At 31.2% G+C, this 22,002-nt stretch overlaps 3 protein-coding genes across 3 annotated transcripts; 2 read left to right on the top strand and 1 right to left on the bottom strand.

Moving 5' to 3' along the window:
- Positions 1–3,729: 3,729 nt before the first annotated feature.
- HELRODRAFT_178319 (hypothetical protein) lies at positions 3,730–4,327 on the bottom strand (the record flags this gene model as incomplete). The annotated part of the gene is made up of 2 exons (XM_009026447.1): positions 3,730–4,013; positions 4,297–4,327. The coding sequence occupies 2 exons, from the start codon at positions 4,325–4,327 to the stop codon at positions 3,730–3,732; spliced, it is 315 nt and encodes a 104-aa protein (XP_009024695.1).
- A 7,455-nt stretch (positions 4,328–11,782) lies between these two features.
- HELRODRAFT_193298 (hypothetical protein) lies at positions 11,783–13,667 on the top strand (the record flags this gene model as incomplete). Its single annotated transcript, XM_009026446.1, has 3 exons — positions 11,783–11,828; positions 12,132–12,448; positions 13,161–13,667. Coding segments are annotated over 3 exons (870 nt in total), but the record flags the coding sequence as incomplete, so codon positions are not given.
- Positions 13,668–15,483: 1,816 nt separating this feature from the next.
- On the top strand, positions 15,484–17,164 carry HELRODRAFT_178316 (hypothetical protein; the record flags this gene model as incomplete). The annotated part of the gene is made up of 4 exons (XM_009026445.1): positions 15,484–16,109; positions 16,357–16,500; positions 16,783–16,826; positions 17,085–17,164. 4 exons carry the CDS (start codon positions 15,484–15,486, stop codon positions 17,162–17,164), a joined length of 894 nt encoding a protein of 297 aa, XP_009024693.1.
- Between the last annotated feature and the right edge of the window lie 4,838 nt (positions 17,165–22,002).

Here is a 22,002-nt window from a genome sequence, read left to right as displayed (position 1 = left end):
AAATGTTAATGTCCCAATTTTAAAGTTCCAGGATTAGTTTGATATTTGAGAAGCTTGAACAGTTTAAGTTTAACACTTTAACTGTTAAAGCTTAACAACTGTATAAAAAAATATCTTTATTAAAAACAAAACAATTATATAATAAATTTTTTATAGTTATATAAATTTATTTAATAGGCGTTTTGCCCATGGATATTGTTGTCCAATAAATTTCAATTTATTATGTAGATCTTACTATTTATATTTCATATAATCAAACCATTTAAAACAAAACATAATTTTTATTATTCGCTATAATTGATTACCCTATTTACAGTAAAAAACGAGAAAATCCATTAAAACCAGTATTGTGAAACAACAATAAAATATAAAGCGCTAGTTAATTTAATTAATAAATACAGGTAAACAACCTGTATTTATAAACAGGTAAACACGGGCTGACAACGGGAAAAGGTGAGTTTAATTTTTACATATTTTAATTATTTTTAATTATTCCAGTAATAAAACTATTTAAGGAATAAAATAATTTCTTTTATGGGTTCATCTAAACAACAGAACATTATTTAGAATCTCATCTCATGCAACACACACACAAACGCACACTCACCCTTACACACAAGCATACACAATAGCACGTGCACGCACAAGTAAGTGCACAAACATCTTATGATATCCAATTAGGCCCACCTACAGACTTGTGCAAAATTACACTGTGACTTGACGTTATTAATTTTATGCGAGTCTTGTGAATGCAAAAAACGGAGGTATGCCTTGTAGTGGTGGACTGGATTGAATAATGTAATAAAAGTTCAACAATGATACCAAATGATTTCAAATGATATTGTAAAGTTCTATTGTCAGAAAGTTAAGCACATTTATTCACTTAAAATGTGGTGTCCTTAAAAATGAAAAAACAGGAGATAAAATTAGTTTCATCATAATCAACTACATCATCATTATTATCGTCAATATCTTCATCATCATTATCGTCAATATCATCATCATCAACATGATACTAGTTTCCAGAATAACAACAACAATCAATCACAGTTTGGGCAAATAAACCATGTGGTTCCCGCCGTACATACATCATGAGCCCACTTTTTACATTCTTGACATTGCATCCACTGTTCACATGATTTGCTATTAGAAAATTGATCCCTACATATCACACATGGCCAATCTTCTTCCTCGGTACTTGATTCAGTCAGTGCGACTTATTTCATATAAACTATTCTTTTTTTTAGTGGTTTCATGTCCTTGTACAAGTTTGTTTTGTTATAAGTTGTATTTTTCCTTAGAAACTTCCTATAGTCAATCTTGCTTCAGTTGACATAATTTTCTCTTCGAGTTCTTTTGAATGGTGAAAAAGTTATTAAATTTGATGATTCTGGTTTACATTTCCTATTTCTGATGCCTGATATCTTTGGCAATGGAGACAACTTTTTAATCACACCTTTAGCCATTGTCAAAATTGAATTTAACTTATTATTATTAAAAATCAATTTTTTTAAATATTCAATTTTAAAAAAATTATTTTATTATTTTGACTCACCTTGTGGATCATGATTGTTGAGCTCATGTGATGACTGATCCAAATTATTGAACCATTTAACATGTTGGTAACTGTTTTGTTAGTAGAAGATAACAAGGTTTGATTGATGGTTTCAAAAATTGAAATTGTAGATAAGTGATGATTTATTTCTGCATTTGGTTCTTTTTCTTCAGTGACATTAGAGCTGCTTGATAATCTTCATCAGAGAAAATATTATTGTCAAATGGCCATAGTCCACAAGTCTTGAATCCATGAACTGCTTTGTCAGGAGTTGATGTGCGAAGAAATGCTTTTCCAAATAAACTGGCTATATCATAAAAACTGATTTTTTACCAGGGTTTGACACTAACCAGTTATCACGAGCAACATTGTAAGCACCTTTTAGTGATTTTAAATATGTCTTGTCAAGTGATTGCAGTTTATAAGTACAATGGGGTGGAAATGTTAATCTCCCAATTTTAGAGTTCCAGAATTGAGTGTTTTTATTATCTCTGTGCCGACTTAATGTTCGCGCTGGAATACCAAGTTCTTGGCTTACACGAATCAGACATTTTCCATTTGCAATAGCTTGTAAACCGGTTGCAAGCAAATCGTCTCCATATTTTCCTCGTTCGGACGTTCGCTTATATTTGTGAACCATGACACCAGATTAGTTTGATATTTGAGAAGCTTGAACAGTTGAAGTTTTTGTTTAACACTTTAACAACTGTATAAAAAATATCTTTATTAAAAATAAAACAATTATATAAATTTTGTATAGTTAAATAAATTTATTTAAAAGGCGTTTTGCCGGGCATTTTACCCCAATTGATCCACTAAAATGTTTTTTGGCTGATATAAAAAGCATATCATAACATATTTAATATTGCTGTCCAATAAATTTCAATTTATTATGAAGATCTTACTATTTATATTTCATATAATCAAACCTTTTAAAACAAAACATAATTTTTATTATTCGCTATAATTGATTACCCTATTTATAGTCAATTTAAAGTAAAAAACAATAAAATCCTTTAAAACCAGTACTCAGGAACAATAATAAAATTCAATCAAATTACATGTGCTGGGGGATTTTAGGAATTTATTAAGAGCTATTAATTTTCCCCCTCTGCTTTCTTTGCACTGTTTGTTAAACCACGGATTGACTTTTGGATTGGTGTCTGTATAAACAATCTTCATCATTGGAGAGGTTTTCATAATAATACCCATTGTAATCGTTCTCATAATAGTGAGAACAATTACAATGAGTTACTTTGAGATATGTAATTAAAAGGATGAACTGCTCTATTTTTATTCATTTCATTTAAATTTATTAAACTTTCTGAAAGATGCACAAATCGGTCCTAACCTATTTTGTTTATATTATTCTTTTCAGTTATAATTAGTTTTGGATTGTCATATGATGGAGTGATTAGGAAGTGGTCACTGCCATTTAAATAATCAGCCGTTTCCAATTGATTTGATTGAAAATTGAAGGAGATGCAAATGTTAAAGTTGACCATGCTCGTGAATGAGGTTGAAGAGATTTTATCAAGCAAATATCATTGTGCTGGAGAAACCTTTCAATGACATTACCATTGTTGTTTATTCTATTACTTTATCATATTTTGTTATCAGTTGGAGTCACGACTCACGCAAACACACACATATGTATGTGTGTATATATATATATATATATATATATATTGTGAAATTAGGATTTAGACCATATTCGATACAGTTTTTAAGAAAATCAACCGCGTTAAACTGGTTGATTTTCTTAAAAACTGTATATATATATATATATATATATATATATTTTTATATATACATCAGAGGTGGACATGGGTCCATTTTTACTGACCCAACTCAACCCAACCCATCACTTAACTCAACCCATCCCAACCCAACCCGCCTGAAAATGCAACTTTTCAACCCAACCCGGCCCAACCAAACCCACGACCCATCTGCACGAGTCGCAATTTTACCAAACAGCCAAATTTTTACAAATGATATTTAAAAAGCAGAACTCAAAAATACAAGATCATATGTGTAATAAAACACACTGGTGAAGTAATCACACTGCAAGTGTAATAAAATAACATGAAAATTAATTAAAAATTAATTGTTACTAATATTTTACTTTTTTTTTCTTCATCGATTTATAGTCACTGCTCCACACTGAGTGATCACTAGAGTTTATCAATATCTATTACGGAAGCTCGACAACCCCATCTAATTAATTCCAGTTCTTCATCTTTTCGTGCCGACAGACTGGATCGAGCATCTGTGACTGTGCGACCAACTGAACTGAAATCTCTTTCAGATTGTGCTGAACTGGCAGAGATGCATAACACTCGTCTGGCAACATTTGAAAGAAGTATAAAGTCTTTGCTATTGTCTTGCCAGTAAGCTAGTAGTGATTTGTGGTTGGCAGGAACATTCAGAGCTTTGTATCTAGCCAATTCTTCATGACCTGAAAGTTTAGCAGTTGAAATTTTACTGGTTGATGAGCTTCAGCCATCCCGTAGGTCAGCAAAAGGATCAAAGCGTGCTTTCTTGGTTGGCTGAGTGTAATCATCTTCAACATCCTGCTGTGCTGATGTACTGAAATGATGAACAAAAAAAATGAAAATAATTGTGTAGAGAAAAATAGTGAAATTAAAATATGTAATATGCAGATTTATTCTTGGTAATGTATGACACAATATTTGTCATCTTAACATATCTACAATATCAACAGAATAATTCAATCTAACCCAGCAACTCTCGACTCCGTTCCAGAAGCATGTCTGCGTTGACGCATCTTGTTAGCAACAAGATCCAACTCTGTCATCATCCAAACATCCAGATCAGCCATCAAGTTGCGTTTAAATTTTTTCTCTTCGGCTGAAATCTAAAAAGAAAATCAAGTTAGTTTAGTTAATGTCATTAGGAATATAATAATTACTACTATTATACCTGAGGTATGAAGTCAAACTTCTTGAACGATGGATCCAAAAATGATGCCATCCAATGTAAGGCAACAATAGACTGCCAAAACTTTTCATCCATATATTTCATCAGATTATTTTTAAAAGTTTTTATTGGAAGCGAGTCTCGAACAGCAGGGGCAAACTTCTTTATTAGTAGATAGTATGATGGTCCTATGAGGTTCAAAGTTGGCTCATCAACCTTCTCCAATGTCTTGAATATATCTGAAATTACTTTTGTTATATCGCAAATTTCTTTGTTAAATGTTCTGTTGACACACGCAATAAGCTCTAAACGATTTTTGGCTGTCAGAACAGTAACTAGTTTTTCATAGCTAGCTTCTATAGCTTCAGAACGACGATGCATTGACACCCAAGGCCTCGTATCACCTCCATGCTTTAGTGACTTGATGCAGTTTCATATGATGCAGCCTCTGGCTCTTGCCGTCTAGTATCATTCCAAGCACACGTTAGGACAGTGTGCAAGCGATGACACATGCAGTCAACCCCACACTTCAATGCAGCAACGACATTTGAGCCGTGATCAGTAGTGAATGGGACTTCATCAATTGGTATTACATATTCACTAAGGATGTTGCTCATGACAGTGTATATATTTTGTGCAATGTGTGAAGAGGTTCCGAAGTGACGAACGGCAAGTGCTGCATGGTGATTTGTAAAGTCACGATCAATCCTGGAGCAGTGCACATCTAGGTATGACTGTTTACGAAAGTCGTCTGTAAACATATCAATACACAACGACACACTGCCATCCTCTATCGGATCTTTAAGCCGTTCAGCAAGTTTAGTTACAACTGAGGACATCAACGTCAGAAACATCAAACTTTCCATATTTGGCACCTAACTCAACACAGCTCTGCATCAAATTGAGAAGCCCTTTATTTTCAACAGATTTGAATGAGTGATAACCATCAACACAGAAAAAGATCTGTCTATGCTTCAACATCGTTTATTCTTGAGGAGACAGTTGAATTTTTCGTTTCAAGCATTGCTGGATTTTCAACTGTGACTTTGGCAAGATCTCAAGACGTTTGGTCTCGCGGACGATTGGTCCTGCTTTTTAAGACGAATGGTCCTGATTTCTATGACGATCGGTCCTGATTGATAGGACGATTGGTCCTGTGTATTTTTGGACGATTGGTCCTAAAAGACGTTTGGCCCTAGAAATTTGGACGATTGACCCTAGAAATTTGGACGATTGGTCCTAAAACTTCAATGACGTAAATGAGATGTTTTGAACACTCCGCGATGTTCAACAGTGTTTTTCAATGAATCTTACAAACAAATGGGTCTTGAGATCCGCTCTAAACTTCATAAGTAATGGAGAAGAAGTAGAAAATTCTAAAGAAAACGACCAGAGAAAGCAAAAACAGATTTAGCATAAGAGTGTTTAACATTTAAGAGTGTTTTTCTCTGGAACTCTCTACCTACTTCTCTGACTACTTTTCCATCACTTGCGAAGTTCAGAGCAGATCTCAAGACCCATCTGTTTTCAAAATTCATTGAGGAGCGCTGTTGAACATCGCGGAAATAGCGCTTTATAAGCTAATTGATTGATTGAACATGATGTAAGAAAAAGTGAGAACAAGAAGACAATCGTAGACCAGAGCGTTTAGGTCTAATTAAAAGATCTGATAAATACTTAGGAAATAACTTAGATTGACTGTATACATTAAAGTGCAAATTTTAAAAATAATTCTATATTTTATAGGTAGCCAGTGCAAAAATGTAAGATATTGAGATATATGAAAAAAATAGACATGAGCAACTAGACGAGCAACAAGTTAAAAGCTTTAGTCAAAGGATATAGAGTAGAATCAGAAAGACCATAGTAGAACGAATTACAATAATCAATTCTAGAGGTAACTAAAAAAGAAACAAGAAAAAAAAGTCGAATCATCAAGAAAAGACATAAGTGTTTTATTGTACGTAGATGAAAGTATGAACTTCTATCAACATTGTTACTGCTAAAATTGATTATTAGCAGTAATTGTAATTCGCTCTACTAAGGTCATTTTGAACCTACTTTACATTCTTAAACTAAAGCTTTTAACTCGGCGGCGGCTCGTATCTCTACTCTTATGTATCTATCGCCATCTTACTCTTTTGCACTTTAATTTATAAGTCTCAGTCTAAGTATCTATCAGATATTTTAATTAAACCTAAACGCCCTGGTCTACGATCGTCTTCTTGTTCTCACTTTCTTAACTCCTGTAAAACACTCTCATGCCAAATCTGCTATTGCTTTTTCTGGTCCTTTTCTTTGGAACTCTTTTTCGATCTCTAACTACTTAGGGCGGCCTGATGGCTCAGTGGTTAAACACGCCTGGTCCTGTTTTCGCAGTGACCTGGTTCAAATATGACAAAAGAATCCCCGCCTATCACATGCTTTGTGTGATACGTCGTTTACCAAGTATTCATATATGCTGTGTGTTGTTTAGAAGCGCTGATGAACATCGCGGAAATGCCGCTACAGCAAAAATCGATTGACTGATTGTTCATCACTCACGACGTTCAGAGCGGATCTCAAGACCCGACTGTTTGTAAGATTCATTCGGAAATGGCGCTTCAATAAATTCATTGATTTAATAACAAATAAGACTGTTAATTGAAATGAAAAAAACCGATTAATTTAGAAAAACAAATGAATTAAAATGGCGTTTTATATTTAAAATTCATAATAAAAAATACTAATTACAATAACTTATCAAAATTATTAAAATTTGAAGCTTGGTTCAACATGTCTTTCACACTAATTTGTCCATTATCAAATGATGTCCACATATCCTGAATTTGTTGATCATGTTTTAATTGATTTTGCCGTTTTTTGTTTATAACTATATCATTTACCAAATAATGTTTTTCAAAAATTATTTGAATGGCCTGATCATGCAATATATTAATCAGCTGGAAAAAGTTGTAGCCGTTGGTTGGTACATTTTTATTGATGCGGTTGTGCCAACCTTCAACATTGTTATTTGTTCTATATTTCCTTTTGAAGACCGACCACGTTTTAGGCGTAAACAATTTCCCATCCATCCACGTTTTTTGAATGTATTGATTCAATTCTTTCAATTTCTCATTTTCCTCATTAACTGCTAACTGTTCAAACATCCCAGGTATCCATTCGGATGGCTAAAACGGCAATGCCAATAATAACTTGCATTTAGAGTGCTCTTCTTTTTTTTCATTGTAGTCTTTTTGTAAATCGCCTTAATAAATTAAGTGAATCCATGTGTGTTAAAATATTTAAACTGTTTTTAAATATAACAAAACTATATTCCTCACATGTGACTGACTTCACGTTCAAGTTTCCTGTTCCAACAGTCCATTCGAATATACATTCATAATCTTTTGTTGCTTTTCCGCTCATTAAGCAAAACAATGTAGGGATTTGTACATATTTATCATTATGTTTTATGAAAACATGTATAGTATAGAGTTGGAAAAAAGGTTTTTTTACAACCTAAAAACAAAAACAAATAAATAATTTATTGTGAATACATTTCAATAAATATCAAATAATATTGAAAACTTACGCTGAATGTTCCATCCATAAACCAATTTTCGGCTTGACGTAATGAGTTTAATTGGTCTTCTGTTGCAAATAAGAGATGTCTCTGATTATCCCTCTTTAAACCTGCACATAAAAAGTTCTGTGGAATTAATGAATTATCTAATTCAAAAAACAATGTCTCTGGATGCCTTGGACGTTTTAATTCTCAAATATATAAATAAGTTGTGTGATATGCCAAATTCTGTGATCAAAGATCAGCTTATAACTTATGCATAACCTGTGTTATAGCATAAAGAAAATTGACCAGCTCACCTCACAATTAGTGATGTTGTTATTATGTGCCATGTATGCACGTGCACACTTGCACAGCTTATAATTTATGCAAAACCCATGTTATAGCACAAAGAAAATTGTCCAGCTCACCTCACAATTAGTGATGTTGTAATTATGTGTCATGTATGCCTAGCCTAACCTTTAACATACCATGTTCTTAAATTACGCGCTTATGTCTATATATATAAATAATATGTAGCTATATGATCCATTATATACAATTATATAGTACATACACGTGTACAAGTTCTTTTACACAAAGATCATATCAGCTCATAATTTATGCATAACCCATGTTATAACATAAAGAAAATTGTCCAGCTCACCTCAAAATTAGTGATGTTGTTATTATGTGTCATATATGCTTAGCCTTTAACTTATTGACGTAAAATTAATTGAATTCAATAAAAAAATTTTCTATTTATAACATTTTTAAATGTTGATAAAATTCGGCCACCAAATCCGGCCGGGGCCGGATTTAAAAAAAGTCGGATTTTAACCGGGGCCAAACGTCGGTGCATCCCTAATTTTAAATATATGTAGTTGATATAAATTTTTCAAATTATTTATTTATTGCTAATGATTAACAAATAGAATTGAGTTTCTATAACTGTTAACTATCAATCAATCAATTAGCTTATAAAGCGCTATTTCCGCGATGTTCAACAGCGCTCCTCAATGAATTTTGAAAACAGATGGGTCTTGAGATCCGCTCTGAACTTTGCAAGTGATGGAGAAGTAGTCAGAGAAGTAGGTAGAGAGTTCCAGAAAAAAAGACCAGAAAAAACAAAAGCAGATTTAGCAAAAGAGTGTTTAACACGAGTTAAGAAAAAGCGAGAAGAAGACGATCGTAAACCGGGGCGTTTAGGTTCAATTAATATATCTGATAAATACTTAGGAAATAATTTAAATTGAGACTTATACATGAACATGCAAATTTAAAAAATAACAAGAGAACAAGATATGGAGATATATGAGAAAAGAAAGGGGCACGAGCAACTAGACGAGCAGCAGAGTTAAAAGCTTTACTTAAAGGATAGAGTATAGAGTCAGTTAGGCCATAGTAGAGCGAGTTACAATAATCAATCCTAGATAAAACTAACGAAGTAACAAGAAGGAGAAGAGTAGGATCATCAAGAAACCCTAGTAATGTTTTTCTACAAATACAGCAGAAAAATAATTTATTATCTAATATTTACACCACACAAAATTTAATTTACTAATAAATAATAGAAATTAATAGGATTATCAAATACACACAACTACAGTATTATATATTTTATAGCATCAATATAACTATATAATTTTATAATTATATATACATGTATATATGCATACCTGTTAGCTGCCACTTAACAGCATATAACATGTAACATAATATAGCATATAAGCTTATAATAACATGCACACATGTCAGCTGCTATTTAAACAGCATATATCATATAACATAATATAACATATATCGCATATGCATGCAGGCTTGCTGTACCCTCTCCCTTTTACGTTTATCTCTTTTTTAACGTGTGTATAATTGGCTTTTTAACGTGTGTATAATTGGCTTTTTAACGTGTGTATAATTGGCTTTTTAACGTGTGTATAGTTGGCATCGAAGATTGCTTATAAAATTGTATAGGTCGGTCATTGTGGCTAAGTTCAGTCTCATAAAATGTTAATGTGAAATTTATTACATTTTTTACTTTCGCAAACTTAGAAAATTTAAATCACACAAACCTTTCTTCTGATTCTGCCATACTTGTAAATAAAACTAATTTCCTCGATCAGAAAGAAGTTAACTTTTGCTCAACTCAATAATCACAAAAAGAAAGTGGAAACGATAGACCAAAGATACAATAATATTACAACGATATAAAATAGACCGATTTTTAACTAGTTAAAATGTTCGTTTAAGAATAAAAAAAATACAGAAATAAATTATTTATAATAAAATTTGAAAATTTCAACCCAACCCAACCCACGCAACTTTAAAAAATTTGGACCCTCCCAACCCAACCCATGGGTTAACCCAACCCATGGGTTAACCCAACCCATGTCCACCTTTGATATACATACCAACGTATATATATATATATATATAAAGATATATATAGTATATATATATATATACATATGTGTATGTATATATGTGTATGTATATACATATGTAAACAAAAATTCCAAAGATTTTATGTAAAGTAATAACTTTTTCTTTTTTTAGAACGTTATTCGTTCAAAAACCGAATTAACAACTGTTCGTTTGGTATGTTTATTTGTTCGTTTGTTTTATTGTGTGTTAATAAACATACAAACAATTATTTGTTCACGCACATACGCGTTTACACAGACAAACACACACACAAACAAACACACAAACACACACACAAACAATAAAACAAATACAAACAAACATGCATACAAACATATATAATGTTCACTTTAATAAAAACCATGTAAAAACAACATAGAATAATGTTGTTGAAATTACTTGAAAAATATAATGACGTCACCATAAAATATAAACGACATAACAGCAATTATATATAAATATGAATGAGTGAACAATTGAATGAATGAATGAACTAATGAATGAATGAGAGAATAAATGAACGAACGAATTAATGAATGAATGGATAGATGAATGGATCGATAGATGAATGAATGGATTGGCAGATGAATTAACGAATATGAATGGTTAAGAAGATTGTTAGATAATTTTAAAAATAATATTATGAATTGCAAACAAACAAATGAACGATGGAGCGCATATACGAGCAAACAAATAAGCCAACGAACAGATGAAAAAATGAAGGAAGGAATGGTTGAAAGATGTAACAGTAACATAGTTAAAATGAGAAAATAATTTTCAAAATATTTGAAAAAACAAACAATAAACATATTTAATAAAATCATGAAAAACCCGAAAACAAACACACCACAGGGAAGGCTGAAATGATACTAAGGTAACAAAAGATTTATAAAACGATAGATACCAAATAAACCTATAAACAACAAAGAAAAAACAAAATGAACACGAAACAACAAAGAAAAAATAACATAACAAAGAACAAATACCAAAACAAAGAACAAAAAGCCAAAAATAAATGAAAACATAAGAACAGAAATTGAAATAAAAAGCATTTCAGTATGTTGTTTGCATGGATATATCCATTATCCATGGTTGTTTGCGCATTCTACTGCCACTGGCGCTATTAATGCGGTCAAATGATGATATCGATCACTCAATCCATCATACTCTCTCTCTCTCTCTCTCTTCTCTCATTTCTCTCTCACAGTCTTTCTTTTTTTCCCTTTCTTTTTCTTCTTTTTCCTATTTTTTCAAAATTTTTCGTGTTTTACCTATTACGTTTTCTATGTTTTAAAAAAATTTCTATTTTTTCATTCAGAATGTGTGCTGTCAGACATCATAGAGCCAAAAATAACAATTTAGAAGGTTAAATTTTTTGTCTGTCCATTCTGTCATTCATTCAAGCATTCATTTATTTATGTTTTCTTTTATTCGTTTGTTCATTTGTTATATATACATACATCGTAAATACACATACATTGTATATATATACATACATTGTATATATATACATACATTATATATATATACATACATTATATATATATACGATATATATATATAACCATATATGTTTACATTTGTTCAAAAGTTAAAAATAATCAATTTCGTTTAAAATAATCAATTGGTTGATTTACTCGGTCTAATTTTAATTCATCAACATTAAAGGTGGAATGCCAAAGAGTCGCGATTTCTCTGTGCCGTTAGCGATAGGGATCGCCTTTAGCTGCATACTCATCGTTTTCGCCGTTTTTGTCGTCAGCTACGTTTTTGTCAGCATTTTGATTGACTCTGAAGTTTTGTCGGCTAAATCTAGTCTCGCAACAACAGAAACAGCAGCAGTAGCAGAAGCAACAACTACTACACTAACTGCAACGACTACTACTACTACTGCCACTGCTTCTACTGCTACAACAGCTGCTACAGCTGCTACAACTGCAAGTACTACAACAGCCTATGATCCGGAGACGACACCAATCTTTGCAGTAAGAATTTTTTACAAGAATTTTTTTTAAATGGGGCATTTAGTGGTTTATTATATAAAGAATGTCAATCTGATTTTTTTCAGATTTGATTTTATGGTTTTGTGTAAGATCGCTAGTATTTATTGGAATCGATCGCGCAACGAAACTTAATTTAAGATCTGCTTTTGTCATGAAGCAGGATAAAAAAAATTAGAGGAAATTATTTTAATTCATATAATATAACATTGTTAATCATTCAAAAGTTAATTGGAAACATATTAATCAATTGAAAGTTAATCGCGAGCATATTAATCAATTGTTTTTTTTTAAGTTTTTTAAATTCAATTTTTAAGTTTTTTAATTTTAATTGAAAGTTTATTGGAAACATATTAATTAATGACAAAAGCAAATTCTTAAATGCTTATGAGAAAACTCGTCAGAAACTTCCTAAATTTTTTCTTACTTTACAATTTCAATTGTGTCGAGAATTGCTGTCATGTCATATGTCTGCTATCGAAATTGTCATTGAAAATTGATCTGACATGAGTGTTTCTGATATTTAAATCTTGATTTGATAACTAATTACCAAAGAGAAAGAGAGAGAGAGAGAGAATGTGTGAGGAGAATCTGGAGAATAATTTAGTAATAAATTAAATGCTTTTATGATTTCGAATAAAAATTAAATTCTTAAAACTTATTCATTATTATATTTCAACCTTAATTTAAATTATTTTTTAATCCACAACAGATCCCAAGTAGAAAAGTGAATTCCCCAAAAATGAAAGAGTACCAAAAGGGAAAAAAACCGGTAGGAAATAGTTTAAAATCCGGCAATGATGAGATTAGAGCAAACGATGATCCAAATGGTAGCAGAAGAAATCATAATGATCGTTTTGACTTTCGTAAAGATGATAGCAGACACGCAACCTACAAAGACGTAGGAAGGCAAAAAAATATTGTTCATGACCTCGTCCGGAACAAAATCATAACCCCACCCGCTTCACATTACGATGAGAAATTAAAAAAAGACGATCTACAGGAGGAGAAACCAAAAAATGTTGGCGCACCCATTCAAGAAAAGAACATAAGACATGAAGGTAACTCGATGGCAAGGCAAAATATTGTTCATCAACTCAACGGGAGCAAAACCATAAACGTACCCGATACACATTACAAAAATGGACCAAAACCTTGGGCAAAACAACGAGGAAAACGAGAAATTAAAGAAAGACAAACTACAGGGATTTTTTAATTAATTTCTCTCCAATCGTTAAAGGTTTCTTGGCTTTGGTTATTCGCAGAGCCACTTTCAAAAAAGTCTATTTATTTGAGTGTGTAAGTGAGCGTACGTTTGGTTTCAAAATCTTTTCATTTCATCGATTTTGTTACTTCAGCTCTGCATAATATATATATATATTGGTACTTGTGCCAGTGCCTTAGGTAAATTTTGTCTAGTAAAGATCTAATTAATGTTTTTGTGTTTTTTTTTCTTTTTATACACACACAGGCACTGTGTGTGTATAAAAACATTTTTATACTCACACACACCTACAATTGATACTTGATCTATGTATCTTGATCTTTCTGTGCTTTTGTAATTGTATGGCATTATTATTATGTTTGTATGAATGTATGTCTTGAATGTATGTTGATATTTATTTTTCGGTTTTTATGAATTTTTGTTTACATATGTATATACATACACATACATACACATATATACTATATATATCTTTATATATATATATATATATATATACATATGTGTATGTATATACATATGTAAACAAAAATTCATAAAAACCGAATTAACAACTGTTCGTTTGGTATGTTTATTTGTTCGTTTATTTCATTGTTATTATTAATAAACATACAAACAAGTATTTGTTCACGCACGTACGCGTTTACACAGACAAACACACACACAAACAAACACACAAACACACACACAAACAATAAAACAAATACATACAAACATGCATACAAACATATATGATGTTCACTTTAATAAAAACCATGTAAAAACAACATAGAATAATGTTGTTGAAATTACTTGAAAAATATAATGACGTCACCATAAAATATAAACGACATAACAGCAATTATATATAAATATGAATGAGTGAACAATTGAATGAATGAATGAACTAATGAATGAATGAGAGAATAAATGAACGAACGAATTAATGAATGAATGGATAGATGAATGGATCGATAGATGAATGAATGGATTGGCAGATGAATTAACGAATGGTTAAGAACACACACCTACAATTGATACTTGATCTATGTATCTTGATCTTCCCGTGCTTTTGTAATTATACGCCATTATTATTATGTTTTTCATACTAACATTTTTGGATTATTGCTGTTGGTTTATGAATGTATGTCTTGAATGTATGTTGATATTTATTTATTAATTATAGTCGAGACCGGTTAAAGTTTGCGAGTTGTTATATTTTGTTAAAAATAACTCGGAATTACTAGACAATGATTCGTTTATTTACAATATAAGCAAATTTTATATCGGTGTTGAGTTAGATTATGCAATAAAATTGTTAAAATCTGAATTTGAAATGTTAAATTTGGAAAAGACTGAAAAGTTCCCTTCACGTGGCAGTGGCGGCAATAAACGTGATAGGTTAATTGAATGTTTAAATTTGTACAAACACTGTAAAGAAAATAATTTATTAGAAAAATTGTCTGATTTTTGTAGTACTAACATGGATAGAATTCCGAATATAGAAAAATAGATAAAATTAAATCTAGAATACGTCAAATGTGATTTGAATCAGTTATTAATAAATCAGCAGACCCAGTTAAATGATATGTTAAAGTCGTTTTGTGTTGACATTGAAAACTTGAAAATTAAGTTTAATAATTTTGAAAATGTAATTAAAATTAATAACGATAACAACAACGTTGAAATTGAAAATCTGAAATTTAAGTTCAATAGTTTTGTAAATGTTAATAAGGCTAATTTGACTAATTTAACTTCTACTAGTCGACCTACTAATATGCCTTTAAATGCTAATAATATTAAAGTTAACACTATTATGTCTTTAAATGCTAATAATAATAAAGTTAGTAATACTGTTAACCAGTCAAAAATTTCAACAAATACTACTCCTGTGACTCAATGTTGGGGTGACCGTCATGATTCGTCTGCTGTGGATTCCCATTGTGAGTCTCATGATGAGGCTGGTGATGGCTTTAAAATGGTTACAAATAAAAAGCAGAGAAAGTCACCTAAGTCCAATCATTTCAGCCAATTGCCCAATACCAATAGCGGTTCCAAAACTTTGTCAAAGAAAATTTTCGGTACAGGACTTGATTGTCCATTCAAGGCTTCAAAAGTTATCGTTAAAAAAACTACATATTACGTAGGCAACGTCGGCCCCTGTGGTAAAAATGTAATTGAAGATCATTTAAAGTCAAAAAATATCGCTATCACCAGCTGTTTCCCGATTTTACGTAAAAAAAATTCTGATGATCCTCCTATCGATGTTAACACCGAATCAACTGCGTTTAAAATAGTTTTGCCGGTAGATGATTTACCTAAGTTGTTGAACCCAGATATCTGGCCTCAATATGCTTTTTTCCGTGAGTGGGACTACTCAAAGATAGGCTCAGCCCAGTTATCCTCGCAGAACGCTAAAACTACTGACCATGGCGGAATCAAGTAACTGTTTCAATGGCCCTCCGGGAACCAACTCATTTTTTCATAATGATAATCCTTGCCAATTTGATAGTGTCGATCCGGATGTTAATATTTTTTCTAATATTTCCTTTGAATGTTCTCCTTTATTGCCCGGTAATATTAATTCTTTTATTGATTTATTTAACTTCAGTATTTTTCATGTTAATTGTCGTAGTCTTCTAAATAAAATAACTGAATTAAGTATTTTGATTGACTTATGTGGTGGTAGGTTTGATTTGGTGGCTGTCACTGAGACCTGGTTGAGAGATGCTACCTCTGCTTTGATAAATTTATCTGGTTTTAAATTTGTATGCGTGAATCGTATTGGCAATATTGGTGGTGGTGTTGGTTTATTTGTTAGAGATGGCTTAAAGTATGTGGTACGAGATGATTTGTATTTTTATTTTACTTCTTTTGAGTATTTAATTGTGGAGATTTTTATAAGTATAAATATTAATTACTTGATTATCGTTTTATATCGCCCACCTGGTGTTGACACTTCTGTATTTTTTAATGATTTAACCACTCTATTTCTTAAATTTAACTCAACGTCGTTTACTAATGTTTATATCACTGGGGATTTTAACATTAACTTATTATCTGATGATTACAAACATTCTTCTACTCAGTTTATTAATCTTTTACATTCTTTTAGTTATTATTCCTTAATATCAGCGGCCACTCGTGTTACTGCCACTAGTAAGTCTTTAATTGATAACATATTCACGAATAATATTTCTAATCATAAGTCTGGTATTATTTTGTCATCTTTCTCAGATCACTTCCCAATTTTTACTTCATTCTTAACTCATGGTTTAACTATAACCGAACGTTCAATTACTTCTTTCAATTACTCTGCTTATAATATTTCTAAACTAAACATGTATCTTTTGAACTATGATTGGTCTTGTATCTTGAACTGTTATAATACTGATTTAGCTTTTAATTCATTTTTAGACATTGTTAAAAATGCAATCATTACAAATTGTAAATCTTTCCGTAAGAAATCCCTTAAGAGGAAGCCGTGGATTACTTAGGGTTTGATTATTTCATCTGCTAATAAAAATAAATTATATAAAAATTTTTTGCTTTCCAACTCTTTATTAGATAAATTAACATATATTAAATATAAGAAAATTTTTTCTAAATTATGTAAACTGTCTGAAAACCTTTATTATAATTATCAGTTTTTAAATTGTAAATCTAACAGTGGACATACTTGGAAGTTATTGAAATCTTGCTTAGGTCTTAATAATATATCACCATCTTTTAATATAATGATTGATAACCATTTTATTATGGATGATGTTTTATTGTGTAATTATTTCAACAATTATTTTTCGTCATTAAACAATGTTAATAATTCATCTGACTGTAATTTTGATTTTAAAAGGTTTATGGGTAATCATGTTTCTGATTCATTTGTTTTGTTTGAATGTCTCTCGTTTGAAATTATTGATGTTGTTAACAATTTTAAATGCACTCGTAGTTGTGGTGATGATCTTATTTCAAATTTCTTACTAAAAAATATCATTCATAGTATTATGTCACCTTTGCTACATCTAATTAATCTATCTTTTAAATGTGGTCTTTTTCCCAATTGTCTTAAGATTTCTAAAATCTTACCATTATTTAAATCCGGGGTTCGCCATTCTATTAACAACTACCGTCCTATTTTTATTCTTTCCAGTATATCTAAACTAATTAAAAAGATAATCTTAAATCGCTTTAATAAATTCCTCAATTCTCGTAATGTAATTTCTTTAAATCAATATGGCTTTCGCGACAAATTATCAACTGAATTTGCAGTTGTCGATGTTATTAATTATATATCCCTAGCTTTAGAATCCAAGAAATACTCTATAGGTGTTTTCATTGATCTCTGTAAGGCATTTGATTCCTTGGATCATAATATTCTAATGTACAAATTATATTCTTATGGTATTCGTGGTTTGGCTTATAATTGGTTTTCTTCTTACTTATCTAACCGCTTTCAATATGTCTCTATTAATAATTCTAAATCTCAATTGTCTCCTATTAAATCTGGCGTTCCTCAAGGTTCTATTCTAGGTCCTTTGCTTTTCAATTTATATATCAATGATTTTATTAATTCATCAAATATTTTAAAGTTTGTTTTGTTTGCCGATGATACTACCATCCTTTACTCTCATCATGATATCAATATTTTAGTTAATGTTATTAACGATGAATTGAAATTCGTGTATGAGTGGGTTGTTTCTAATAATTTGCGCATTAATTTAGACAAAACGTGTTTTATTTTATTTGGTGCTAAGATTAGGACTGACATTGTTTTTCCTGTTATAACTTTAAATAACGGTGCTGTCAAAAGAGTCCCTTCAGTTAAATTTTTAGGTGTCTTTATTTCATCTAATTTGTCATGGTTGACTCATATCAAACACATTTCAAGCAAGTTAACTAAAAATTTGGGCCTAATTAATCGTTTGAGTACTAAATTTCCTAGGTTTATCTTATTCACATTATACAACTCTCTCGTATTACCATATATTATTTATTGTATTTCTGTTTGGGGTTCGGCTCCTAAATCAAATCTTCATATTTTAACATTATCTCAGAATTTTTTTCTACGTATTTTATTTAATGTACGTAAATTTGACCATATTACTTCTTTTTACAGTCTAGATTATATATTATAGAAGCAATTATATATATGTTATTTATTACTTTTATTTTTTAAAATTTATAGGTTGAACTATTGTAAATTGCTTTTCAATGTACTTGTTTCATTTAAAAATACTAGATGTGATCGTTTCCGTAAAAATCCAGATTTTTACCTTTCCACGCCTAGGTCGAACTTTTTTCTTTATTCAGCTTTATCATTTTCAATGCGTCTTTGGGATACGTTACCTGAAAATGTGAAAAACTCACCTTCCTATAGCATATTCAAAGCATCAATTTATAGACTCATTTTGTCAGGTCATTTTAATAACCATTGAAACCATTTCCCCTGTCTGGTTGCCTATTAATATTTTCTGTTTTATTTTGGGATTTGTTTGCTTTTTTATTATTTATCAGTCCTTATATTTTGTTTGATTTATGTTTTCATCGCACATATTTTAGTTAAGGTGATCTGCACATACAAATATGTATCTTGATCTCCTGTGCTTTCGGCCAAATAAATTATTTTTCAATTCAATTCAATTTTTCTACACTGGTATGTGTATTTAAACAACAAGCACTAATTTAAAATTTATGAAATTTTATTGAATAAATTTGAAATTTTATCTGGAAAATGCCTTTCAATAAAAATGTCAAAAAATGAAATTGAATTGCCGCGATTCAAACAAGAAAGACAACAAGAAAAACAACATTTATAAATTAAATCAGTTCGCTAGAGGTAGAAATTATCTCATGACCGATCAATTAAAAGAATAATATTAAACGCTATACATAAATTATAAATAATCTAATAAGATTTAATTGTGAATTGTTCATTTATTTAGTTAACTGAGACGTTAAATAGTGGCGTGAGACATGCAGTGAGGCTTCCTTAAGGACAAAGAGTCTTATGAACATGATTAAAAACAGTAAGGTAAGAAATATTCACCCATAGCTATCGTTACCGCCACGGCCATTCATTGGTCATCACCTTATTTATCATCGTCATAGTGGCTACTACATGTGCGTCATCATAAGCAATATCCCCAATATCATCTTTGATGTCGTCTTAATCGTCGTCGTCCTCGTTGTCATCGCCGTCATCATCATCTTCGTCATCATTGTCGTCATCTTCGTCATCTTCATCATCATCATCGTTGTCGTCATCTTCGTCATCATCATCATCATTTTCGTCATCTTCATCATCATCATCGTTGTCGTCATCTTCGTCTTCATCATCATCATTGTCGTCATCTTCATCATCATCATCTTCATCATCATCATCTTCTTCATCATCATCATCATTGTCGTCATCTTCGTCATCTTCATCATCGTCGTCGTCATCTTCGTCATCATCATCTTCATCATCGTCGTCGTCATCTTCGTCATCATCATCTTCATCAACATTGTCGCCATCTTCGTCATTATCATCGTCATCGTCGTCGTCATATTCATTGTCGTCGAAACCAAAAATTCCCATCATCGTCGCCCTATTTATCACCATCATCAGCGTGGTCATCATCATCATCGTCAACGTCCTCATGATCATTATCACTTGAGACACTCTGTCAATCTCCCTTCCATCATTGGCTTCATATAATTCAAGCCGGTGACGTTGTCAAGAAGACGAAGATGAAGAAGATGATGATGTTGGCGTTGCTGTTGTTGATGAAGATGATGTTGAAGAAGATGAAAAAGAAGATGATGATGAAGAAGATGATGATGTTGGCGTTGCTGTTGATGATGATGAAGATGAAGATGATGATGTTGGCGTTGCTGTTGATGATGATGAAGAAGAAGAAGAAGATGATGAAGAAGAAAAAGATGATAAAGAAAAAGAGGAAGATGACGAAGAAGATGATGTTGTTGTTGTTGACGATGACAACGACGAAGTTGCTTTTGACAATGGCAATGAAGATTTTTCAGTCTGTCTTCGTCTCCCCATCTCTGGTGTTGTCTTCTTTTTCTCACTTTTTCACCTTATCATTATTCCTCAACAGTTTTTTAATATATAGTTTTTTTTTTATACCTCCGTTTTTAGTTTTCAAACTCCTACTTTTGTATTTTTTTTTTGCGTTCTCTTCATACCACTTTCTTCTTCTCCTTTCTCTCTTTTTTACCTTTTTTTATTTTATCACCCCTTTCAGTGGGGTTTCTTCTCTTTCTATGCTTCTCTCTCTTTTTCTATTTCTTTCATTCTCATTCTCTCTCCCTCTCTCTCTTTCTCTCTTTCTCTCTCTCTTTCTCTCTCTCTCATTTATTTATGCTCTCTTCAAATGTATACAATAAAAAAGTTATATATCAGAAATTTATTGACACCATAAACATAGATTTATTGACCATAATTATTATTATTACTATTGTTATCAAATGTTTGCATAAATTATGAGAAAATATAATTTTTTTTTCTCAATTTATCTGTCTGTCTCTTTCTCTGTCTCTCTCTCTGTCTCTCTCTCTCTCTCTCTCTCTCTCTCTCTCTCTCTCTGATTCTGCCTTTCTTTTTTTTTTCTTTCTTTCTCTTTATGTAACCTATCTATCCGTATGACTATCAATCTATCTTTTCTCATTCTCTCTTTCTCTCTCTCTCTCTTTTTCTCTCTCGCTCTTTTTTTCTTTTTCTCTCTCTCTCTTTCTCTCTCTCTCTCTCTTTCTCTCTCTCGCTCTTTTTTTCTTTCTCTCTCTCTCTTTCTCTCTCTCTCTCTATATATATATATTTCTATCACATATCATATACTCACGCACACACGTATAAACACTCTCATTTCATATATACATACACAATGGTATTATATGACACTCATCTCATGATAAGTTCACACTAACACAACTGCTGTATAGAATTTGCACGTGTGTACATATACGTATGTATGTATATATGATAGTATTGTTTGTATGTATGTACAAATGCATGTTTGTATGTGTGTGTATGTATGTATGTTTATATGTATGTATGTATGTATGTATGTATGTATGTATGTATGTATGTATGTATGTATGTATGTATGTATGTATGTATGTATGTATGTATGTATGTATGTATGTATGTATGTATGTATGTATGTATGTATGTATGTATGTATGTATGTATGTATGTATGTATGTATGTATGTATGTATGTATGTATGTATGTATGTATGTATGTATGTATGTATGTATGTATGTATGTATGTATGTATGTATGTATGTATGTATGTATGTATGCATGAATGTATGTATGGATGTATGTATGTATGGA

The sequence above is a fragment of the Helobdella robusta genome (assembly GCF_000326865.2).
Source record: "Helobdella robusta unplaced genomic scaffold HELROscaffold_47, whole genome shotgun sequence".
Classification (NCBI taxonomy): domain Eukaryota; kingdom Metazoa; phylum Annelida; class Clitellata; order Rhynchobdellida; family Glossiphoniidae; genus Helobdella; species Helobdella robusta.
Note: the sequence above shows the minus strand (reverse complement) of the source record. Positions and strands in the feature narration are given on the sequence as shown.